Source organism: Hypomesus transpacificus, chromosome 22, assembly GCF_021917145.1.
Source record: "Hypomesus transpacificus isolate Combined female chromosome 22, fHypTra1, whole genome shotgun sequence".
In the NCBI taxonomy this organism is placed as follows: domain Eukaryota; kingdom Metazoa; phylum Chordata; class Actinopteri; order Osmeriformes; family Osmeridae; genus Hypomesus; species Hypomesus transpacificus.
Window position 1 is genome coordinate 11,400,930 of NC_061081.1, and position 26,409 is coordinate 11,427,338.

Genomic DNA, 26,409 nt, shown 5'->3' on the forward strand with positions numbered 1-26,409 from the left:
TCCGGATTGAACCTTTTGAAAAACCGGGCCCTGGTGACAAGAACTCTTCCAGGTCACCCAGACTTCCCGTCTCTAGACTTCATGTCTCCTAGTTAGGTGTCATAAAACTACAGGTGGCATCTCTACCAAATGGAGTTGAATCAACATTCACTGTATCAAGCTTTTTAGCCAACTGTAAACTTATTTTAAAACACATTAATTGTACATAAGCCCAACATTTCTTTCACAGTACACCCCAACCATCCACTCTTGATCTGTACTCCCCCAGCCATCCGAATTCTAGATAATTGCATAAAAACTAGAAAGCCTGTACATAGTGTAGTTAATGACAAATACTTCCTGGGTTCCACAAATGAAAACAAAATACATGGTTATAATAGTACTCGTCACATAAGATATTACAATATGAACATAATAATAAGAATATGCACTGCCAGTTCAGCAACACTTCAAGTAAGCAGTTGAACAACACTTCAGTACAACAGTTCACTTGCTTCATCAAATAAAACTGAAAAAAACTAAAGAACCAAAAACATTAAAAAGGAAGAGTGGGGTGTGTGATAAGGTTAGGTATGTGTGGGATGTCCCTGTGGTAGTAAAGGCAAATTGCTAGAACAGAGTATAATGATTAAAAGTCTACACGTTGTTTTACACATTGTTTATTTTATGAAGAAAAATATTCATTTGAGGATTAAAATTAAGCATTTTAATTTGATAAAATAGTGACAGTATTTAACATATTTCTAGCAGAATGTAACAAGCAGTTATGGATTTATTTTTATGTACAGTAATACCTTAATGTTTTAGGTAACTGGGTATAAATGGGCCTCGACAGCCTGAAAAAACAAAGGAAATCAGAATCAACACAGTTTATATAGGTTTGGGGTTTATAAAGGGTTACAGTTTTGAAATGGTTAGGGTTTATAAAAGGTGATTGTGGATGAGGTTGATTATCCAAACACCAACGGCAGCCGGCACATCAAGGTAGCCTGTTTTGACAAAAATTAATTGTATTAAATTCAAACAATTTTGTGAAACTTGTTATGAATAACAAGCATTGATAGTATGACTGTCTGAGGATGTAGGAGTTTCATCAGAACAGTGCTACCCAACCAGTCCATCACTGCAGAGAGCTCGCACGATGAGCACAAATGATTGGATAATTCTTCTTTCATCCCAAAGTCTGTGGTAAATTCTCATCAGTTTGCCACTGTAAGGCATCACGCATTGAGTAGAAAGGTTTCAAATCATGATCCAATCTATGAATGCTTTTAAGAATGAGCTACCAACTGTAACCTGAACTGGAACTGCTGACTAAGCTGCCCTCGGGAGCTGCCCCTTGGGAGCTTTCAGAACTGTTAAGGCAAAGATCCAGCTCATCAACAGCAGGGTTGGGTCAGGGGGGTTACTCAACCCTGTCCACTAAAGTTCAGAATATCTCAGCTGGGTTGGTTTGACTGATGTTGTATTGCTCTTTCACCTGGACACAACTGCAGTGAAGATCCAGGGGAACGACCGAGATGTTATGGGGCCTATGATTAGAGGAGATCAACCTTCCTATGTGAATCTGCCTTCTCCCACATGAAAGCTAAGGTCAACCCCACCATGACATGATCAGCCTGTATGAGACTAAAGGTTAGCAGTTATCCTTACTACCTTCAGCTACTACACTCCTGATGAGTCCCTAGCAGCCTCCTTCCAATGCCAAAGAAGAAAATGAACCCCCCACTTTTACTGAAATGGAAAATGTATTAACCGAATAAAGTCGCTTTTAGGCAAATCATGAGTTAAATGCAAAAAAGTTGATCTAATGTAAAAACTCCTGTGTTAGAAGCTCTGTAGTGTCTGTGTACCTGTATCAGTTCTCCACCTGGTCAGGTTGCAGGTAGTTGGAGCAGTCTGAGATTTTCTTCACCTGATTCACACTCAAACTCTCAGAACACATCGGACACACAGTCTCTGTTTCCAACAGCCTTCCAACACAAGTAAACACAGAAAAACACAAATATTGAGCTGAATGATAGAATGTGACTAATTGAATCATAAACTTCAATATATATCTGTATTTATAAGGATGTTTATTCTTTTGTGCGCGTGTGTTACTCACAAGATGAACTGGGAGTAGAGAGCAGGAAACTCACAGTGAGGACACACTGACCAGTCTTCCTTGATCATGTGACGCCCCTGACAGGAAGCAAGCACACGATGAGGAGAAAGTTAGTATCTCCAAGTGTAGCTATGCACAGGAAGGGTATAGCTATGCAGTAGGGCAGGTTGTATGTGCTTACTGTAGCTATGCAGTAGGGCAGGTTGTATGTGCTTACTGTAGCTATGCAGTAGGGCAGGTTGTATGTGCTTACTGTAGCTATGCAGTAGGGCAGGTTGTATGTGCTTACTGTAGCTATGCAGTAGGGCAGGTTGTATGTGCTTACTGTAGCTATGCAGTAGGGCAGGTTGTTCTTGCAGGAGATACACAGCAACTCATTCTGGGGCAGCTGGAAGCCACAAGAGGGGCACGGAGTGTTCTCCTCATCCACCTCTGAGGTATCTGGACGACTGGAGGGGGGTGGTGAGGGGGAGGGGGGGTGAAGGGGTGGGGATTTTAATAAAAGGTTTTCAGCTCACAGATTGTCATCAACATCCAATCTAAACCCTCCAACAGGTATGACAGTGTGCTCACCGAACCATGGCCTCTATCTTCTTTCTGTACTTGGGGTCGATCTTGTTGCGGTACTCTGGTCTCATCAGCATGGCAGCAAAGCTGAAGGCAGAGTTTCTCAGACCGGCACGGTGACACTCGATCACTGCCGACGTCAGGATGGGCACGATGTCTGCAAACACACACACACACTCCTGCTTACCCACTGATGACCGCACACTAATGTAACATCACATAAGATGTGGCGACAAAGGGTGTATCTCTGGAGAGGGTCGCGGATATGTGCTTTGTCTAACCCTAGATCACAGGGTTTGGATCACAAAAGTTTGCAGGACTCAAGTCTCACGTATTCACCGTGAGACACATGTATTTAAACCAGTTAACCTTGCTCACATGCCCCACCTTGCTTCTCTCACGTTGAGAAGGGATTGTACCGCTATAAACAGTTAATGGACGAGGCGCATGCATACTGACCCTTTTGGAAGAAAAGTATACTTCGTTAAAGTCAAAGTATACAAGTTTAATTTGTAAGTATAGTTAAGTATAAAAAGTATACTATTATCATGGTAGTTTAAGTATACGAGCAGTGTACTTATTTATATACTAGCAGTATACTTATTTGTATTTATATACAATTTTTGTACTAAGTAACTGAATTGGCCCGGTTTTAAGGTCATTTAGTACACTTTAAAGTACACTTATAGTGTATTTGAATTTTACTTTTGAATACTGTAAAGTAGCCTGTGTAGTACACTTTTAGTTTATGAAGTATACTTCATAAAGTACCTCAAAGTATACTTTGGAATACTTTCAAGTGCACTTTCAATTAATGTAAGTATTTCAAAAAATAAACTTAACAAATGTCCATTTACTATGATTTATTAATAAATGTAAATATTTAGGGGCACTAACCCTAACCCTAACCCTTCGTTCTTCAGTCAGTTTGACAGTATAACCTTCAAATGCATAATGCAACCCTTCTTTCTGCTTCTTTCTCAAGTAGCTTTTTATTTTTTCCCATTAATACTTCAATTGATGATTATTAGTATAGTATAAGAGTATGGGGCTTCAAAATGTTTTGGCAGTAATTAAGGTTACAGCTTCAGTAACAAAAAAGATTCAATGTGCAATGCATAATAGATTTTCCTAGACATGAATAATTAGAATATACAAGATGGATAAAAAATACAAAATAAACTTATAATGTACTTTTAAAGTATTTTGACTGTTTTTGCTGTATAGTAAAAGAAAATGCACATCCTACTCCACAAGAAATGTATACCATTTTTTATTTCTAAGCATTCTTTGTACATACTTTTATTTACATTATATATAAGTATATCAAAAGGGAACAATTTTCGAAGCATACTTAAAAGTATATCAAAAGTGAACTATTTTCTAAGCATACTTCTTAAAAGTATATCAAAAGTGAACTAAAAGTCCATTTTAGTACACTTATGGTATACTTGAATGTTTTTTTGGTAAGGGGAGGGACGTTTTCTGGCATGTCAATAGTCATACAGAGTTATACAGAGTTAAATGCCAGTTATACAGAGTTAAATGCCAGTTATACAGAGTTAAATGCCACCAGCCTATCAGAAACACTACCAAAGTCGTGACTTGATGACCAAGGACCAATGTGGGTTGTGAGGTTAGTAGAGAGTAACTTACGAGAGGGGAACTTGCTGATGTTGTTAGAGACTCTGATGAGCATGCGAGCCCCCTTAAGGTGGTCTCCTCTCTTCACATGGACCTGTAACAACAACTACTACCATGACTCACACAGCCCCATGTCCTCCACACAACCATCACAACAGTGTGTATCAGCATGTGTGTATCAGCATGACTGTGTATCAGCATGACTGTGTATCAGCATGACTGTGTATCAGCATGTGTGTATCAGCATGTGTGTATCAGCATGACTGTATCAGCATGTGTGTATCAGCATGTGTGTATCAGCATGTGTGTATCAGCATGTGTGTATCAGCATGTGTGTATCAGCATGACTGTGTATCAGCATGTGTGTATCAGCAACAGAGTGCGTGTCTGTGTGTGACCAGACCTTGACAAGTATGTAGGAGTGCAGTATCATCAGGTTGGTGTTCATCTCAGCTGGGATCTTGATCTCCTGAGTCTTCAGCTCTGTGTACATGCTAAACAGCACGTCATGGGCATGGCGGTAGTTCCCTTAAACAAACATACAATGTTCACACAACTATTACTGAGGGTGAATGACCCCACAAAAGTTCAGTTGACCATTTTGGATGGTCAAATTCCGGAGTTTTATCACCTGGGGGGAAGGAGCTTTGAGATTGGTTCTGGTTAGGGTTTTCAGGTTCTGTGTTGTTTCAACTGGCATCGTCATGTCTTAGGATAATGTGACTGAAGTTTATTGATTGATTGTTGGTTAGAATGACCAGATGTTAGGTATTATATAACACTGGGTTAGACTGGGTTAGACAGGGTTATTAGGGTTAGACTGGATGACCGAGCACCACCTTCAGCTGAACCTCGCCAAAACACAACTTCTCATCATCCCGGCTAAACCCTCCATCTCCCACGATCTGTCAATCACCCTGGGATCTGTGATGGTGACTCCTTCATCCTCGGCCAGGAACCTTGGGGTTACCATGGATGACGAGCTCCCCCTCACGGCCCACATTGCCGCAGTCTCCCGGTCTTGTAGATTCACCCTCTACAACATCTGGAATATCAGGAGATACCTGTCTGAGCACTCCACCCAGCTGCTAGTCCAAGTACTGGTCCTCTCCAAGTTGGACTACTGCAACTCGATGCTCGCTGGTCTCCCAGCATGTGCAACCCGCCCTCTTCAGAGGATTCAGAACGCAGCGGCCCGCCTGGTCTACAATCTACCCAGACGCTCCCATGTTACCCCGCTCCTCATCTCTCTCCACTGGCTACCCATCAACGCTCGTATCAGATTCAAGACCCTGGTACTGACCTTCTGAGCAGTGAACGGGACTGCACCCGACTACATCAAGTCTCTCCTGCAACCTTACACCCCCACCCGTCACCTACGGTCTTTTTCAGACAACCGCCTGGTGGTCCCACCGCTCAAGACTGCCCGGTCCCAACACAAGCTCTTTTCCTGCCTGGCCCCCCAATGGTGGAACCAGCTCCCCACCTCCATCAGGGACACTGACTGTCTCCCCACCTTCAAGAAAAGGCTCAAGACACACTTGTTCCGGGAGTACAACGGCACTTAGGAATGCTGGGCTGGACCTGATGTCAGTTTCTTCCAGGATCACAATGACTCTTATTGAGTGACTTGTTGCTCTTGTAGGTTAGTTATAACGAAGTTAAGTCTTGTACTCGCTGTGAAATATTTTACTGTTGATTGTTCTTCTACAGGTACAGTCCTGCACTTTTTGTGGTTCAGGTGTTTAGTTTTTTTCACAATGTATGCTTCATGTTTTGGCTGCTTGCAATGTTTGGGACTACCTCGTTGTTATGATCAGTGACCTATGCTCTTTTGAAAAGCTCTCTCTTGGAAGTCGCTTTGGATAAAAGAATCTGCTAAATGCATAAATGTAAATGTAGACTGGGTTATTCGATTTGAGTTTACTCGGCTGGACGACACCTAGCGATGACAAGAGCTCTGGATAAGAGCATGATAAGAGCTCTGGATAAGAGCTCTGGATAAGAGCTCATGATAAGAGCTAGGGATAAGAGCTCTGGATAAGAGCGTCCTCTAAATGATATGTGTCCTGCAATATATCGATCAATAGAACGCTCTGTTTGGTAATGTACCGTACATAATAAATAATTGGTATTAATCCGGCATCTTGACTGTTCCAGTACACAGTGTCATCAGAATTTCCCCCATAGGTTGGGGCTAGCTGCTGTGTGTCTGGTAGATTGGGACTAGCTGGTGTGGGTTAGGGTTAACTAATCTGTCGTCTACCTGCAGACTGCTCCTCGCGGGCGATGATGATAGCAGTGCGGGCCGCCTCCCTGTACTGCTGCAGGGCCATGTAAAGGCGGAACAGGTACTTGGCATCCTGGGAAAGGGGGCAGGCCATGATGCGGGGTCAGCCAATCAAATTGCATAGAGTGGAATTCCCAACATTCTAAAATGGCTCACCCCCTCCCCTTCATCATATCTCCTATAATTGTGTAGAACAGTAAGGTTAAATAAAACTGGACATGGAAACAGAGACTAGAAAAACAAACCAGAGGAGGGATAAAGGAAATATACCAAAATTGATTGAGTCAGATTGATTATTGATTACCTTTGGCATGCCATCACTCTCTCCCATGAGGTAGTCTATCAGCTGGTTCGTCAAGGAGTCCTCTTTAGCCTGCCCCACCTTCTTACACACACACAGTAATCATTCTTCTCACACATGAACTTCCTTTCGCAAATATGATACAAACATATTGGTAATACTCACAGTCTCAATAGCCATCTCTATGGCCAGGTTATCATCAGAATTGGGACACTTGAGAAAATGCTTTAGGGCCTGAGAGAGAGAGACACAGAGAGAGACTTTGACTTTAACGATTCCTTTATTGAGCAGTTAGAACTGCCAGCTAACCAAGCAGTTTCACCACACCCAGGGCTGTATAAGAGGCAAAGATGAAGGCAGGTAAATTTCGTTTTAAATGTGGTGTGAGTGTAGCAGATCTCAGTGTGTCAAATTGTTGTGTGTGTGTGTGTGTGGCCCGGCGCCACACAAGTTGTTAAGGCCTCTGTTATATTTATAAAACTTTATGTTTAAGTTTTATGTATAAAGATGTATTTGTTTTGCTATAATGTAGCTCCATCACTGAGTAAGTCTCTAAGTTTACATATGTTTTATGTAGGAGAGAGAGAGCACACGCGCGCATGCGTTAATAAGTAAAGACCTATTAGGGGGGGCCCATTCACCGGACCTTTTCAGGGGCCCAGCAATTTCTATGGGCGGCCCTGACCACACCACCCATTTCATATTCAAACAAACCCATTTCGCTTACAATTTCACAATTTACTTTCCAATCAAACTAAGAAAGAAAAAAAACAAGGAAAAAAAAGAGAGAAACAGAGAGAGACACAGAGAGAGAGAGAGACACAGAGAGAGAGAGAGACACAGAGAGAGAGAGAGAGAGAGAGAGAGACACAGAGAGAGAGAGAGAGAGAGAGACAAACACAGAGAGAGAGAGAGACACAGAGAGAGAGAGACACACAGAGAGAGACAGAGAGAGAGTGAGTGGTGTGGAGGGTTTAGGAGTGTGTGTGGAGTTTTTAGGCAGCCCATACTCGGCTGTACTGGCCACACTTCTGGAAGAACCTGCCAGCCTGCAGGTGTGTCTTCTCCGCCTCAAAGTACAGAGCAATGCTTTGGTAGTCCTCCTGGGTCGCCTCTGAGCCTACCACACACAGACTCAAGACTTTAGACTCAACACTATACACGTACCACACACACACACAACACTATACATCTACCACACACACACACACTCAACACTATACACCGACCACACAACCTCAACACTATACACCTACCACACACACTTAACAGTATACACCTACCACACACACTCAACACTATACACCTACCACACAACTAACACTTTAAACCTACTACAGACTCAAGACTAGAGACTCAACACGTCTAGATGTCAGCTATGATGTCAGCACACACACCTATGATGTCAGCATACAGCTCCATCTGCCTGTGCTGCTGTGCGAGCTGGAAGGCCTCGTCGTTGCAGTGAGACAGGACCAAGAACTGGATGGCTGAGCCATAGTCATTCAAACGCAGGAAAAACCTGTGAACTCACACATGCACGCACGCACACACTCTAATTGCATGTTTACCATTACGAGATGTTGTGTTAGGTCCCATGCTGCTCCATGCACCTCACCTGGCAACCATCTTGGCTCCATCGATGCTCTGTGTTTCCCTGACAATGCGCACGGCATCCTCAGGGCTGTTGAGGTGTTCCAGAAGCACCCGGATCAGGTTGTCCCAGTCCCTGGCACTTTCATAAGCCTGTGCTGCCTCCTGGTACCTGTGGCAGCATTGAGGTCAAGTGGAATGGCCCTCAAAGACAAAACACCAATAACGGTATGGCACAAACACACACACACACACACACACACACACAAACACAGAGGTTATCCCAAACCCTGACCCTAACCTGCCGTCCACCTCCTTGGCCTTAGCATACTGGAGGTGGATCTTGGGAGACGAGACCTGAGGAAGCAGCTCTCCTACCTTCGCCCTGAGAGAAAGGAAGGGGGAAAGCGGAAGAAAAAGAGACAGAAGGGAAGGGGGGAGGGAGGGAAAAAAGAGGAGTGAAAAAAGAGAGAAAAGAACAGGGAGAGAGGGAGAGAAAATACACAGCTAAAAAGCGATGCAAATGTCATAACCATGTTCAGATTTCAAATGTGTGTGTGCATGTGCGTGTCCAGCCTCCTCTCTGTATTTGTGTTTTAGCTGCAGAACGGCAGGCAGAGGAGGAGCCATGGTTTAGTCTAACACGTGAGTAGGGCCCTGATTTATTTTTTACAAGAAACAAACTTCTATGCCAACCCTGCAATCAAGGTTAACTCTCTTTACTATTCAGTGAAACAGTTCCCTCACCAGTTCTTGCAGCGGATGTAGACAGACGCTGCCTTGTCATAGTACAGGCCTTTCTCATAGAGCTGTGCTGCCTCAGAAAACTGCTGCAGGAACACACACACACACACACACACTGTTATACCCAGACACAAACAGACACACAGTTATACCCAGACACACACAGACACACAGTTATACCCAGACACACACACACTGTTATTCCCAGACATACACACACCGTTATACCCAGACACACTGTTATACCCAGCAGAGAACAGAGGGATGCGAGACAATAAGAAGACACATGAATAGATAGTAGTAGGTTCTATACTAATATATACATACATATATATCTACAATATATATATAGATAGATATATATATACCTTCATGCTCTCCAGGATGAATATAGATACTCTGTTCTATACTAATATATAGATAGATATATATCTACAATATATATATAGATAAATATACAGTCGTATGCAAAATTTTAGGCACCTCTCTGAGGCTGCATGATAATTTCCTGTCTTCACCAAAAAAGATCAATAAAATATTTGAATATTCCTTTTCTAGTTAACACTGAGTGCTGGGGTGTTTTCCAGACAAAGATATTTGGTGCAGCAGTATTTAGTTGTGTGAAATTAAATCAAATGTGAAAAAAGGCTGTGCAAAAGTTTGGGCACCCTTATCATTTATTTGATTTGAATACCTCTGCCTACTAAATGCTGATTAAGTGCAACACAAAGTTAGTCTGATTAACTCGTTAAGCCTTCAATTACATAAAAAGGTACATTCAATCATTAGAAACGGTATTTAAGTTAGCCAATTGCAAGTTGTGCTTCTCTTTGATTCTCCTCTGAACAGTGGCAAAATGGGGGCATCAAAACAGCTATCAAATGATCTAAAAACAAAGATTGTTCAGCAGTATGGTTTAGGGGAAGGCTACAAAAAGTTATCCCGGAGGTTTCAGCTATCAGTTTCCACTGTGAGGAATGTCATTAAGAAATGGAAGGCAACAGGCACAGTTCTTGTTAAGGCCAGAAGTGGCAGGCCAGGAAAAATAACTAAGAGGCAAAGGCCTCTTTGTTATTAAAGATAAAAGAATAAAAGAATGGTCAAGGACAACCCTCAGACGGTCAAGGACAACCCTCAGACCACCTCCAAAGACCTGCAAGGTCATCTTGCTGCAGAGATGGTGTCACTGTGCATTGTTCGACCATCAAGCGCACATTGCACAGAGAACAGCTGTATGGGAGAGTGATGCGGAAGAAGCCTTTTCTGCACACGCGCCACAAGAAGGCTCGCTTGAGGTTTGCCAAACTACATTTGAACAAGCCAGGCTCATTTTGGAACAAAGTGCTGTGGACTGATGAGACAAAGATAAAGTTATTCGGTCACAACAAGAGGCGTTACGCATGGAGGCAAAAGGACACAGCATTCCTAGAAAAACACTTGCTGCCCACAGTAAAATTTGGTGGGGGGTCCGTCATGCTGTGGGGCTGTGTGGCTAGTGCAGGAACTGGGAATCTAGTTAAAGTTGAAGGTCGCATGGATTCAACTCAGTACAAGCAAATTCTGGACAATAATGTTCAAGAATCTGTAACAAAGCTGAAGTTACGGCGGAGTTGGGTGTTCCAGCAGGACAACGACCCGAAACATTGCTCCAAATACACTAAGGTATTTATGCAGAGGAACAACTACAATGTTCTGGAATGGCCATCCCAGTCCCAAGACTTGAATATAATTGAAAACCTATGGGGTGACTTGAAGCGGGCTGTCCACGCTAGGCACCCATCAAACCTTGCTGAACTGGAGATGTATTGTAAGGAAGAATGGTCCAAATTACCTCAATCTTGAATCCAGACACTCATCAGAGGATATAAGAAGCGTCTAGAAGCTGTTGTTTTTGCAAAAGGAGGCTCTATTAAACATGAATGTGATTTTTCTGTTGGGGTGCCCACATTTATGCAAGTGTCTAATTATTTTATGATGTGTATGGCATATTTTCTGTTTATCAAATAAACCTTATTTCAATGCTAAAATATCACTGTCCATGATGTGTATGTGTATATATATGACAAAGACGTTCCTCATCCAAACGCCCAACAATTTATAGATGAAAGTAATGGAGATGATCAGGGGTGCCCAAACTTTTGCATACGACTGTATATATATATACCTTCATGCTCTCCAGGATGGCTCCACAGTCCTTCTTCAAAGTTCTGCTGGGGTGCTGGATGGCTAGCCCCGCCCCTTTCCTGATGTCACCCATACGAATGGACATCCTGGCCACGCCCCCCTCGCACGCCTCATCGTGCTCCTGGAACTGGGGAAATGGGTGTGGGTGGTATGTGTGTGTGTGGGAGGGGGTTATGGTCTCAACCTGAACTCCATCTGGTCTGGTCTCCCCTAGGTTGTGTCTCATACCTGTGTGGTCTCCCCTAGGTCGTGTGTCCTACCTGTGTGGTCTTTCCTAGGTCGTGTGTCCTACCTGTGTGGTCTCCCCTAGGTCATGTGTTTTACCTGTGTGGTCTCCCCTAGGTCATGTGTTTTACCTGTGTGGTCTCCCCTAGATCGTGTGTCCTACCTGTGTGGTCTTCCCTAGGTCGTGTGTCCTACCTGTGTGGTCTCCCCTAGGTCATGTGTTTTACCTGTGTTGTCTCCCCTAGGTCGTGTGTCCTACCTGTGTGGTCTCCCCTAGGTCATGTGTTTTACCTGTGTGGTCTCCCCTAGGTCGTGTGTCCTACCTGTGTGGTCTCCCCTAGGTCATGTGTTTTACCTGTGTGGTCTCCCCTAGGTCATGTGTTTTACCTGTGTGGTCTCCCCTAGGTCCTGTCTCATACCTGTGTGGTCTCCCCTAGGTCGTGTGTTCTACCTGTGTGGTCTCCCCTAGGTCGTGTGGTCTCCCCTAGGTCGTGTGTCCTACCTGTGTGGTCTCCCCTAGGTCGTGTGTCCTACCTGTGTGTTGAGGGTCAAGCCTTTCTCATAGTGGGCCAGCGCGCTCACATACTCCCCTCTGCACAGGACACAGCACAGGATCTCAGTTACAGGAGTGTGTGTGCTTTGTGTGTGTAGTGTGTATGTAGTGTGTATGTGTGTGGGACCTACATGAACTCCAGCTGGACTGCGTACTCCTTAGAAATGAAGGGGATCTGGTCCTGAGCCAGTCTCCTGGCCAGCATCAGAGCGCTGTCCCAGTGCTGCAGGTCTCTCCTCATCTGCGCACACACAGCATGCTGGTAACACTGACCTGCCACTCTCACACACAGCATGCTGGTAACACTGACCTGCAACTCTCACACACAGCATGCTGGTAACACTGACCTGCAACTCTCACACACAGCATGCTGGTAACACTGACCTGCAACTCTCACACACAGCATGCTGGTAACACTGACCTGCAACTCTCACACACAGCATGCTGGTAACACTGACCTGCAACTCTCACACACAGCATGCTGGTAACACTGACCTGCCACTCTCACACACAGCATGCTGGTAACACTGACCTGCAACTCTCACACACAGCATGCTGGTAACACTGACCTGCAACTCTCACACACAGCATGCTGGTAACACTGACCTGCAACTCTCACACACAGCATGCTGGTAACACTGACCTGCAACTCTCACACACAGCATGCTGGTAACACTGACCTGCAACTCTCACACACAGCATGCTGGTAACACTGACCTGCAACTCTCACACACAGCATGCTGGTAACACTGACCTGCAACTCTCACACACAGCATGCTGGTAACACTGACCTGCAACTCTCACACACAGCATGCTGGTAACACTGACCTGCCACTCTCACACACACTGTGTGTGGTGTGTAAGTGTGTGTTTGTGTGGTGTGTATATGTGTTACCTCCAGGGCAGCGATAGGGCAGGAGGAGGACAGGTAAAGGTCCTGGGCTCTATTGTATTCATTCAGGAACATGGCCAGATGACCCGCCAGTAGATTCTTGTCTTCTATCCCCTGACAGAGACAGAGACACCAATATGTAAGGGATAATGTATTGTCTGGAGGTAATTATCCAAAATAAATCCTGACGGGGCGAACAACACCCCGACGCGCAGTGGAGGGTTGTACATTATCCAGCTTATTATACGGTTACTTGCCAATAAACTTAAAAAGGAACTTCACACAATGACATTTGAATTAATTTATTGATATTTTCTGCCTTCCGCTGAGAAAAATAATTCTTCAACTGAACAGAACTTTGGCGTTGCAGATGTTGCATAGCAACGTTTTATGCTCCCTGGAAGGCAACGCTACTTGTTGTAGTTGAATTGTATATTCCCATTGATGATGCAGTTCGAGAGAACCAGTGGTACATCTCGGGGGAGGTTGAAGTTGATCTCTTTATTCAATTCCTGATCAGGGTTGTCCGCAGAAACATGTTTCTGAGTTTTGCCTGACATAGCTGAAAATCACAATAGGCCACGGTTAGGCTACAATATAAAAAGCTATCATATTGGATAATTAGTTTGTTTCGAAATAGCCTATTCAGGTAAGGAGCTCACCTGATGAAGAGGAGAGGGTTTGGCTCCATTTCTCCCTTGTTGCTGTGGTTGGAGTCCAGTAGCTTTTTAAGCTACCCTCGCATCTATACCCAGTTACTATCATGATCATGATGAGGAGTCAGGTGGCTGAGTAGGTAAAGCATCGAGCTAGTAATATGAAGGTTGCCAGTTCAAATCCAGGCCGTGCCAAATTACGTTGTGTCCTTGGGCAAGGCACTTCACCCTACTTGCCTCGGGGAGGATGTCCCTGTACTTACTGTAAGTCGCTCTGGATAAGAGCGACTGCTAAATGACTACATGTAAATGATCTCTTGCGATTCGAGACTTGCCATTGACAGTAGCTGGACTGCGGTGCTCCTCAGGCTGTGGTTTGTATAACGCTTCGACAGAAGGGCTGCTTGGCTGATGTTGGGCATCATGAGGCCGAGGAAATTGTGACCCATGTGCTCCCATGAATACCAAATTTGTTCACTGGCAAGGAGAGATTGGTCCTTTCTTAGGGGATGTAAATGTAAAGCCGTGGCATCCGGTGGGCAATGTGACAGGTGGGTTTTTTTACTTGAAACCGGGCAGTTTTGATTTACAGGTTCTGAAAATATGCATCCCCTATAGATTTCTTGTGATGGGTCTCTTGGGTCTTTATGATTCTTAGTTCCAGCGTTATAGGACAGAGTGATGTGTTCTTTTCCGTTTTCGTCCTTTTTTAACAGAAATGAGTGCCTCGTCAGGTCTCGGTTCCCCTCCCTACCTCTTCGTGCCAGATGTAGCTGCACATCGAACCACACCTTCCGCACCAATCCAGTGGCTGTATCAGTAGAGAGAGCCAACGAGTCCTTTAGGCGCTTCATGTCCGCAGGAGAAATGGGAGGATGGTGTTGGCTGGTATCTTTCCCTGATCTGCGAAGGTCTTTGATTACTGACTTGCATACACCGTTGCTTGATAGAAATTCCGGACTCCGTAGAATGTCCAGCTTGGAGAAACGGTTGATACCAGCTCGGAGGCTATTGTAACTGGCAACGGAATAACTTTCACCAGAGAATTTCTGCACCGTTCCATAAAACTACCTTAAAGTCTGGTTTAAAGTGTCTGCATTATAGTTTTCAATATCCGCAGACATTCCCTTCTCCACTAACCAGTCCTTGAAAACACCAATAGCCCATGCAGTGGTCAGTTTTGTGTTAATTTCATGTCTATTCTCCTCTATTTTGTTAATATCCTCCTCATCCAAGTCTTTGTGTCTTTTCCTGTTTTCATCTGTGCTGGATACCCGTTTTCGTTTCTTTTCTGGAAACTGCGACCAGCGCTCATATGTCTCGTACTCTTCATAAATATTAAAATTGACGGTAAAATCTTCCATGTTATTGCTCGTTTCTTTCGCTGCAGATGTTATGGTCAATTGCTAAGAGTTATCAATGACAGTTACAGTTAGGTAATTTGTATCACAACATTCCGTTACATTAAATGACCGGACTACTTGCGGAATGATATGAAAGATGTGAATTAGAAGCAAAAAACCCATTGCCAATGACAGCGGTCAATATCTTTTCGCAGCGGTGAATATTCACCGGCGAACGTTGGGATGGCCCATTCAAATCAACGGTACTTTTTGGAACGTTCTGAAGAGCCGTATAATAAGAAGATGTACTGTATCTGTGTATCTGTGTATATGTGTATCTGTGTATCTGTGTATCTGTGTATCTGTGTATCTGTGTATCTGTGTATCTGTGTGTATGTGTATCTGTGTGTATGTACCTGGATGTCCTCCAGGGACATCACCATGCCAATGTTGGAGCTCATGCGGTAAACTCTTCCAGCAAGCTGCAGCTCCATGTGGACTAGACAGGCGCGGCCCATATCCCCCCAGCCCTCCACAGAGCCCAGCGCCCTGCACAGCTCCCATGCCTCAGGGAACCTGAGCACAAACACAGAGTTAAACACGCACACACAGAGATAAACACACACACACAGAGGTAAACACACACACACAGACGTAAACACACACAGGGTCTCATGTACGTACATTCGCAAACGTAGCGTTACTAGCGCCATGGCCAACCTGCAGATTGCGCACGCTGTGAAACTTCAGTTTAAGTCGTATTTACGAAACCTGAAGGTCATCGGGTATTCAGCGCCTTTTTCCGCCCACTATAGCGCACATTGCGAACATTTAAACGCGCAATTGAATGGGCCTCCTTCTCTCTTTCTATCATGGATCAGCCACCAAAGTCGAAACAGCGATGACTGTTTGAAATGATCCTGATGCCAATATTTGTAATGTAGCAAGGAGTTTAACAACTGCTGGAATGTAATGTGAACGCTGAGTCGGAGATTCCATGTAATCTTTGATTTCTTCCAGTATCTGTACTATTGTATGGCTGCTTAATCTCTTGCTCGGGTTACGGCTGCCATTTCACCAGGAGGCATATGCGTATCCTGGTTTACGGCTGCTTTTAACAGGCGGAGAATTTTCAACGCAAAATAGAGGTGCGCTTTCACATGCGGTTTTTGTACATACCGCCGAATACATAATTAGGCGCACTTTGCGCATCCCCTCCCATATCTTTATGGGAAACTCCCACTTTCCCCTGACCCTCCCGTGAATGCATATGCATGACACGGAAAAGCGCTATTTGCCCTTTTCAGTTCCCGCGACAGGCAGTCTGCGCTTTTAACTCATTGCGGCATGTTTGTACATACCTCGCCATGCTTTTACGCGCAAATTGCAAAACAAATAGCTTGAAGTGGGCACAAAAGCGTTAGTACATGAGGCCCACAGTGTGTTTAGGTCAGGACAGTATCTCACCTCTAAGCGTTAGTACATGAGGCCCACAGTGTGTTTAGGTCAGGACAGTATCTCACCTCTTAAGCTGGAGTGCCTGTGTAAGCTGTTTGCGCAGCTCCTCCACGGTGTGTGTGTGTGTGTGTGTGAGGAAGGTGTGTGTGCTCAGAGCCACGGTGCTGGTCTGCCCACTCTGAGTCTGACACACCAGCTCTCCGTTGTACAGCAGCAAGGGCTTCTGGGAGAAGGGCAGCTTGGTGTTCCCTACCAATTCCACCTGGGGACCTGGAGGGAGGGAGGAGGAGGGGGGGAGAGGAGGAGGTGGAGGGGAGGACGGGGGAGGAAGAGGGGAAGAGAGAAGAGGAGAGTTTAAGAAAAAAAACGTGTTGGGGAATTTTTGTACTTTCTTAACTTTCTTCTCCTGTGTGTGCTGAGACTCCTACCGTAGATGGTGTTCTTGTGGAAAGCATATGTGTAGGCTTTGTCGTCGTCATAGGCAACAAAAACTCCTCTGTCGGCGGGCCAGTTCTCCCAGAGGAGCCCAGTGATGCTGGGGGGGAAACCAGCAATATCCTGCAGGTCCTCCTGCTAGGGTTAGGGTTAGAGTTAACAGCTGGGCTACCTACAGCAGGCTAGGGTTAGGGTTAGAGTTAACAGCTGGACTACCTACAGCAGGCTAGGGCTAGGGTTAGAGTTAACAGCTGGACTACCTACAGCAGGCTAGGGTTAGGGTTAGAGTTAACAGCTGGACTACCTACAGCAGGCTAGGGTTAGGGTTAGAGTTAACAGCTGGGCTACCTACAGCAGGCTAGGGTTAGAGTTAACAGCTGGGCTACCTACAGCAGGCTAGGGCTAGGGTTAGAGTTAACAGCTGGGCTACCTACAGCAGGCTAGGGTTAGGGTTAGAGTTAACAGCTGGACTACCTACAGCAGGCTAGGGTTAGGGTTAGAGTTAACAGCTGGGCTACCTACAGCAGGCTAGGGCTAGGGTTAGAGTTAACAGCTGGACTACCTACAGCAGGCTAGGGTTAGGGTTAGAGTTAACAGCTGGGCTACCTACAGCAGGCTAGGGTTAGGGTTAGAGTTAACAGCTGGGCTACCTACAGCAGGCTAGGGCTAGGGTTAGAGTTAACAGCTGGGCTACCTACAGCAGGCTAGGGTTAGGGTTAGAGTTAACAGCTGGGCTACCTACAGCAGGCTAGGGTTAGGGTTAGAGTTAACAGCTGGGCTACCTACAGCAGGCTAGGGTTAGGGTTAGAGTTAACAGCTGGGCTACCTACAGCAGGCTAGGGTTAGGGTTAGAGTTAACAGCTGAGCTACCTACAGCAGGCTAGGGTTAGGGTTAGAGTTAACAGCTGGGCTACCTACAGCAGGCTAGGGTTAGAGTTAACAGCTGGGCTACCTACAGCAGGCTAGGGTTAGGGTTAGAGTTAACAGCTGGGCTACCTACAGCAGGCTAGGGTTAGGGTTAGAGTTAACAGCTGGGCTACCTACAGCAGGCCAGCTAGACTAGAGCTGGGCGGTATGGCCTAAAATGTATATAAAGGTATAATTTTGAAGTACGGATGGTAACGGTATCACAATATATTTGTTTTTCTAAAAAATTCTAGTCGGGTAGTCTACTGCACTGTAACAGATTTGGATGGAGTATGGCAGGTGTGGAATACATAATTAGGCACATAATTAGGCGCCTAATTATGCGCCTCATGTTCCAACTGAGGGGGGCTGTCGTTGTTTTGGTGTGTGGGGCTGCATCAAATACCCTTTTTGCTCTGTTAAATTGCTGCACTAGTCCACACTTGACCGGTGGGGATCTCATTCTATTATGACTGTAACTGTTAGCTGCTCCTGGCATTCTCTAATCCCTGCTCTCCTCTCTGTCCCCCCCCACACATTCCCTGTGGTGTGGGGGGTTTGAGCTGTCAGGACCTGCTTGGTCGTCGGTCTGCCAACGCTGAACCAGGTCGTCACCCGGAATCCAGTCTCCATGACGGCCAACAGCGAGTTTCCCGGTCCCATCCAACGTCTATAAAGCCGAACAATGGATTTTGGTGTTTCAAAACCCATTGACACTGTATGACTATGTTTAGCCTGTGTTCTGCTCCTCTCTCTTACCAACCGTCTCTGGAGGAGGGGATCCCTCTCTGAATTGCTCCTCCCAAGGTTTCTTCCATTTTTTCTCCCGGTGGGAGTTTTTCTGGGAGTTTTTCCTTGTCTTCCTTGAGGGTTTAGGTTGGTTGAGGGGCAGTTCTATGGGCGCATGTGAAGCCCTCTGTGACATGCTTGCGTGTAAAAAGGGCTATACAAATAAATTTGATTTGATTTTGATTTGATGGAGTATGGCAGTTAATTTTTTCCAACTTTTGCCAGAGGTGGCACCACAGATCCAAAAGTGGTGGGGCAAAAGTTGGGACATATCTGCGTTTTCGGTAACCATCTGCACTGACTTGTTTTTTAATATGGTCTATGCTCGATAGCGTTAACAGCAATGAGTTGTTGAGAGGGGTTGTCGATGCTCTGCCTCTGGGGCCGGGTTGGCAGTAGCTAGGAGGCCACACGTGTGTGTGAGTGTGTGTGTGAGGATGTGTGTGAGCGTGTGTGTGTGTGTGTGTGTGTGGTTCCTCACACTGGTGGGACAGAGCAGGAAGCCGTCACTCTTGTCGTCGATGACGACGAGTCGGGTGCCGTTGGGGTCTGGGAACACCCTCCTCACAGCCACGCTGAGAGAGAACCTGCTGACCACCTGCCAGCCCTCCAGCAGCACACACACCACCATCCCTGCCTGCTGTCACACACAAGAAGACAAGGTGAAGAGAGGGCACACCTCAGGGCTGATGGCTTTGAGGTCAGAGCAGAGGGGGAAGGGTCGCGACCCTTACATCAGTGCTGTAGAAGAGGAAGTCATTGGTGAGGGCGTGGCTGAGGATGCGACCTGGGATGTCTTTGTCAGGAAACAGCCTAGTCTGTCTCTGCTCCTCCTGCTCCTCCCCCTCAATCTGCACACACACACAGCATTATTACAGCCTTGGCATACAGGGGGAATAATAATGTAGACACACAAACTCCTCACCATGTGCACCTGCACTTTGCCATCCAGAAGAGCAGCAGCGTAGTCAGAGTTGAGACACATGCTACCTATCGTCCCCAGGTACTCTACATCTTTCATCTTCTGTACACCTGGAGCACACACACATATATACTGTACTCCATCTTCTGTACACCTGGAGCACACACACATATATACTGTACTCCATCTTCTGCATACCTGGAGCACACACACACATATATACTGTCCACACACACCTCTGTCTCCCAGGCTGTAGAACCAGGCTCGGTTGTTCATCCCAACAGCGAGGTGGTCTGGGCCCACGGCGATGAAGCTGGGCTCCACCTCCACTGCTATGACAACAGGTGATTCCTGAAACACACACTTAGTCAAATGATCCTTCGTCTGCCTGCTGGTTTTTAAAACACATTTTGAATAAACCTAATTCAAGTAGAATTTCCTTTCTTATCTTTCGGGGACCAGAGAAAGATTACCTCATGCTGTCCCAGATTTACTGACAGGTTTGGAATCTCCTGAAAGCACTGATACATGTAATCTGGGTTAGGGTTTGGGGGATGGTACGGGATGATAACCAGGGTGAAGGGGGCAGTAACCAGGGGTTAGGTTTAGGCCGCCCCAACCCACATGAACCTAAAGGCAAACTGCAAGTCCCACGATCCTCCGAAGGCATGGCAGATGTGTGTGCTAGACTGTGTATGTGTGCTTACCCCCTCCAACTGGTTGGAGACTGTGACCTCCAGCAGGGAGGTGAGGTAGGCCAGGTGTGTGCCCCAGCTGGCCCCCAAAATGGGCAGGCGTGTCAGGAACACATGCAGGGTGCCCCTCTGGGTGGACACAGCCAGCAGCTGCCCATCATCTGTCCAGCTCAGCTGGTCAAGACCTGGGGGGGAGGTGGAGGGGGGGAGTGAAGGGGGGGTGAAGAGGGGACAGAACGGGGGGGGGGGGGGGTGATAGAGTGAGGGCTGGAGTTAGGGTTATTAGGGTGACGGTTATTAGGTTAAGGATTTTAGGGTTCTTCTTTGTGATTATAAAAACTTCTCACCTTTGGTCTCATCGTCCAGGTTAACAATGGCGTGCATCTCTTTCAGCTCAGACAGGTCGTGGATTTTGATGCTGCAGGGTTAGGGTTAGGACACGGGCGTACACACATTCAAGTAACACACTTCTACAGTATAATCTACCCCATGCAGGCCTTCTTCACATGGTGAATTATGTGATATTCACAAGGTGATTTAAATCACTGTGATAAGACACTCACGCCATTTACATTTCTAATCTTTTGGAATCCAATACACACACACCAGAGCAAAACAACCCTTTCATAGTCTCATAGGTGAATAAACATACTTATCAGCTGAGGCAGGCAGAGACAGTGTGTCTGGTGCAGGGTTATCTGTAGGATTGGGGGTCAAGGTTACCTGTTGTCTCCACAGGAAGCAGCCTTGTTGAGTGTGGGGGAGATGGCCACGCTAGTCAGGCTGTCCTTGTGGTTGTGGGCCTGGAACAGCTCCTGGCCGATCTCCTTGATGTGGGTGGAAATCACCACGAAGTAGCCCTGGGAGAAGCCAATCATAATGTAGCCATCTCCATACCTGGGGGGGGGGGGGGGGGGGGGGGGGGGGGGGGGGGTCATGTATTTATATACAACTGGGTTCAGTACTAGAGCATCTCATGTATTTATATACGACTGGGTTCAGTACTAGAGCATCTCATGTAATTATAAACGACTGGGTTCAGTACTAGAGCATCTCGTATTTATTTTAGGGCTGTCAAAGTTAACGTTAATTACGCGTTAACGCAATCTCACTTTAACGCAACATAAAAAAATCTCTTTTTTTTTTTACCCTGGGAATCACCTGTCGTCACATGACTTTGACTGCCGACGGTAGCTGAATGATGGAGAGGGCTGTTAGATAGGAAGTTCCATTTCAAAACGTTGCGAGACAGCTCGGTTGACAAAACTAAGGCTGTGTGTACTGATTGTCAGGCTGAGTTTAGTTATCACCAGAGTATTTCCAGCCTAAACTATTATATGCAAGCAAAGTACACAGTTAGCAGCAGCGTTAGCAGAGGTAGCGGTAGCAGTGTTCGCTCCGGTAATATGGCAGATAAAACTCGTAAAAGAAGAGAGCAGCTGACTGGGTTCAACAAAATAGAAACTGTCTTGTTCAATATTAAGGTCAATCTGTGGTTGCTTATAAAACTCCCTCACAATTTAAGTTGTGTTCCATCTGAACTTGATTTATGGACATTATCATCCAGTTAGGCCTATCTGAAGTTTTTAAGTACCTTTTTATGTTATTTCAACAAAAAAATATTTTATTGGGGTAACATTTTAACAGATTAAATAGATTGAATAATTTTGCGATTAATTGCGATTAATCATCTGAAATAATGCGATTAATCCCGATTAAATATTTTAATCGCTTGACAGCCCTAATTTATATATGACTGGGTTCAGTACTAGAGCATCTTTAGTATTTATATAGGACTGGGTTCAGTACTGAGTAGGTGAGGGCGTGCACCAGGTATAGGTAGTACCAGCGTAGGTGAGGGCGTGCAGCAGGTATAGTGGGTTTAGTACTAGAGTAAGTGAGGGCGTGCAGCAGGTATAGGCAGTACCAGCGGTAGGATATGATGTGTCCGTAGCGTGGCTGGAAGGCCAGCTCGATGGGGTTATCTGGGTCGTTCAGGTTGTACAGGAACAGGGTCTTCTTCCCCACGGCAACACTCACCTGGAAACAGGTGCTTGGATGTAGTTGGATGTAGCAGGATGAAGGATATTAGAGCATGTCTTGTTAGATAAAAACATTCTTGAGGCTAGGACTAATATCTCTGCAAGAGGCGCCTAGTGTTAGTCCCATTCTAAAGTTGGTCTGTCGTATCTAATCAGTCCTTCTGCAGCTCTTTTATCTTGTGGGTCCAAACAACACTGGTTCTCTCTCTCCAACCCTAACCCTAACTGTTAGAACAGGGTGGAACTGTTTAATTTAAGACATGAAACTACAAATATTTACTCATTCAGAAAATACACACCTCTACGCACACATATCTACACAAGCACATCTACAAACACACATCTATGAACTAGAGTTCTACCGATTTATCGGCGGGCCGATATTATTGGCCGATATTAGGAATTTTCCAGACTATCGGTATCGGCATTTATAGTGGCCGATAAATGTTTTTGTGGCAAGAACAAAAGTGGACAAAAATTCAAGTATCTATATATGAACATAAGATACTCTTACAGTCAGATATCATTTAAAGACAATATTGAAGTCAAATCTATAAAAAATTCATATACACCTAGAAATCTATACAGAAAATGAATATTTAAAATAAAATAAAAATGGACAAAACACCTTTCAACCATGTTATGAGTGTTGGCGTTGCATAGTTTGTCCACCAGAGGGCACTCTACAACGTCCCTATTCAAAGGACTTTAAGTTTAATATCTTAAGTTTGTATTTTTCTAAATGATATTTATCAGAACTTTAATATATTTTGATGTTCCTCCTTTCTGTTGTGACAATTCTCATATTATTTTAGTGAGGAGTCATAAATAACTAATGTTTGGGAATGTTGTGTTTTGTTACACGTTTCAAGATAAAAAAATAATATATATATATATATCGGACGATATATCGTAATATCGGATTTTTATATCACCAAATATTCATATCGGTATCGGCCTTAAAAATCCTTTATCGGTCGGGCTCTACTGAACACACATCTATAAACACACACTCACAGTGCTTTCCCCTGGGGACGACCTCTCATCCGTTTTCATCACAGAGAACTGGATATCCGCAGGGTCAGCTCGCACAGACATCTGGGAGAAGGAGGAGGAGGGAGGGACAGAGAAAGGAAGGTGTTAGCTATGCAGCTATGTCAGGCGTTAGATATGTAGTTCTGCTACGTGTTAGTTATGTAGCATGAACGGTGTTAGCTATGCCAGTATTGACCTGTCTGACTGTATCTCCTTCGTGGTTGCTAATGGTGATGGTGCGGTCTTCGCTGCCCAGAGCAAGCAGGTTCTGAGAACTCCAGCACCCACAGGTTATCCTCTTGGTGTGCTTACCTATTAGCATGTGTGTGTGTGGAAGGGTGTGTGTGTGTGTGGGTTGTGCGTGTAGGGGGTGTGTGTGGTGTGTGCGTGAGTGGGTATGAGGGTAAACAAGGAGAGAAAAAAGTCAGATGTTTTGAGTATATTGATTGCTGTGGAAGAGTACTATGTGTGTGATAAATGGGTTTGTGCATGCATGTTTGTATGTGTATATGTGTGTGTAGATGTATTTGTGTGTGTGTATGTGTTACCCAGTACAGGGATCTTGCGTGACGTCAGTTGGTTGTAGATGAGCAGGTTTCCTTTGGCTGTTCCAACAGCTAACAGGGGGCTCGTCTTCGACCACAGGATGAAGGACATCTGGTCTCTAAGGAAGAGCAGGTAAGGGAAGTCTGTCCCCAACACATCCACCTTCACACACCAGGGTGCCCAACACATCCACCTTCACACACCAGGGTCCCCAACACATCCACCTTCACACACCAGGGTCCCCAACACATCCACCTTAACACACCAGGGGACCCAACACATCCACCTTGACACCAGGGGCCCCAACACATCCACCTTCACACACCAGGGGGCCCAACACATCCACCTTGACACCAGGGGCCCCAACACATCCACCTTCACACACCAGGGGACCCAACACATCCACCTTGACACCAGGGGCCCCAACACATCCACCTTCACACACCAGGGGGCCCAAGCAGACCTACAGTAGACCCACCTCATGCCACTGTCTATCTGGGAGGACTTGTTGACATTGGCATCCCACAGGTGGATGGAGCTTGACTTTTCAGCAATGACAGCCAGGGTGTCTCCATCTTTGTCCCAGTCCATGGCTATGCAGCGCCTGTGCTCAGTAGGGGAGGGGGGGTCTTAGTTGTGCCAGGCATGACATTTTGACAGCATAGAGACAGTTTAATACAGTCATACTAACCCTGGGAGGGTAAGTTCATTCTTCTTCTGCCCATGTCGATCATAGATCTTCACTGAGCTGTCAGGGCTGTGGGTGAGGAAGAGAGCATGTTGGTGTAGGTGGTAGACGCTTCAACAAAATGAAAATCAATCCCAGCAGCTAGCAGTATTTTTGACTTTATAAAACAGTACTCAAAATACTAACTCACCCAGACACAGCAATGTAGTTCCCCAACGTTTTTTGCCATTTGTATTGCAGGGTAGATCCGTGCCAACTTCTGTCTGCTAGGGTAAAGACACGCTACGGAAGGAAAGGAAAACATTCACTTTCCCTAGAGAATATTGGTTATTTGCAACAGGTGATCAGTGTTTCCCACAGATTAGAAAGCTATATGTGGCGGGGGGGGGGGGGGGGGGGGGGGGGTGTTGTTTCATGTCAGACCGGGGGGGGGGGTCGAAATAATTCACAAAATCAATCAACAACAACAAACAACTAATTTCTGCATATGCAGGTAGCGACGCTGCATACAGGGTGCTAAATAACTATTTAACTGGTCGGCTCCATGACGCCGGGTAAGTAGCTAGCTCTTGAAACTTCTCACCAAAACAACGAAGGGGAACCTTCGATTAAGACATGTCCGTCGGTACCTAGCGAAAAGTAGCCTCAACTTTCCTAGACCTTTAGCTACGGCACTAATGCTGAAGGCTCGCTGATGTAGCTGTCGGTCTCACTAGAACGGCGTATGCATCGTTGCTAACGTGTGCTGACGTAGTGACTGTGTGTGTATGTGAGAAAGACGCGTGCGTGAAAGAGACGGAGGGAGAGCAGGGAAAGGAAATGCAGCTGAACGAATACGCTGCGTGTTTTTACCTAAATAGCGATAAAAAAAAATGTTTACGAAACGCAATGTGTGGCGGCCGGTGTTGATTCTGTGGCGCACCGCCACAAATTAGTCTATGTGTGGGAAACACTGGGTGATCATGCGAAGCTACTCGAGCGTTTGCTATCAATCGCGTGTGGCTAACGTTGCTCTACTTGCGCTAACAACGCTTGTTAACAGATAGTTCCAGTCATTGCTCCGTTTTTACGTCTCTTAGGAAAAAGGTTAACGGAGACGACATACAGAAAGCCATAATCAATCAAATGAACGTGTCGCTTACCTTCATTTTTTTATTTTATCAGCCAGATTTATGTTTTTCACTCAAGCATATCCGCTACAGTTGTGTACATGTCCCAGAATGCTTCACTCTACAGCGTCCGCATTAGCCAAGGCAATGCCATAGCAACAGCCAATGAGTAGTCCTGGGGCGTTACGCAGTGCTGTCTTGTCACCACCAGATGGATCCAGCTCGTGTCCGCGGACACGACCATTTTAGAAGCACAATTGAAGCCTACAACAGTGGTGATCTCTGCCCTGTACAAATAAGGGCAGGGTTTCCCAGATTCGTTAAGAAGGTCTTAACGCTAAGATCTATTTAGGAACGTTCTAATGCAGGGGACACACTAAAATATTTAAAAAATGTTATAAGATTTTATAATAGTGAGACCACAAACATGAGGCCAAAAAATCCTAGATTTAGCCGTTTTGCTCCTACAGTGTGTGGTCATTCTTAACACACCTCACACCAAGGGAACATCTGATAAAATCTGCGGAACCAGCAAGATAATCGGGACATATGTTACCTAGGATTGTCGGAACGGCCGAAATCGGCCCGATTAGCCTGTGGTGGTGTGTCCACAGTCCCCAGCATAAGAGCGCTGTAGAACGCTCATAGAACGTTCCTAAGAAGCTCTTAGCGTTAAGCGCTTCTT

At 45.5% G+C, this 26,409-nt stretch overlaps 1 protein-coding gene across 4 annotated transcripts; it reads right to left on the bottom strand.

The window, feature by feature from the left end:
- Positions 1-641: 641 nt before the first annotated feature.
- On the bottom strand, positions 642-25,861 carry wdr19 (WD repeat domain 19). Of its 4 annotated transcripts, none has more exons than XM_047045352.1 (37): positions 25,758-25,861; positions 24,806-24,897; positions 24,619-24,684; positions 24,406-24,531; positions 23,930-24,045; positions 23,578-23,693; positions 23,364-23,444; positions 22,232-22,344; positions 21,028-21,201; positions 20,652-20,722; positions 20,317-20,489; positions 19,846-19,960; positions 19,613-19,719; positions 19,422-19,538; positions 19,169-19,324; positions 16,986-17,127; positions 16,623-16,827; positions 15,516-15,675; positions 13,104-13,214; positions 12,340-12,449; positions 12,190-12,247; positions 11,411-11,557; positions 9,250-9,332; positions 8,804-8,887; positions 8,528-8,674; positions 8,307-8,431; positions 7,920-8,029; positions 7,075-7,143; positions 6,913-6,990; positions 6,585-6,681; positions 4,722-4,846; positions 4,331-4,412; positions 2,681-2,831; positions 2,433-2,556; positions 2,108-2,184; positions 1,854-1,973; positions 642-989 (listed from the first exon to the last, which is right to left on the bottom strand). In XM_047045352.1, the coding sequence occupies exons 1-36, from the start codon at positions 25,761-25,763 to the stop codon at positions 1,859-1,861; spliced, it is 4,029 nt and encodes a 1,342-aa protein (XP_046901308.1). In that variant the 5' UTR covers positions 25,764-25,861; the 3' UTR covers positions 642-989; positions 1,854-1,858. The 4 variants fall into 4 exon arrangements, with proteins under 4 accessions (XP_046901308.1, XP_046901306.1, XP_046901307.1 ...); XM_047045350.1 differs by having other exon boundaries at positions 16,986-17,130; XM_047045351.1 differs by having other exon boundaries at positions 19,169-19,327.
- Between the last annotated feature and the right edge of the window lie 548 nt (positions 25,862-26,409).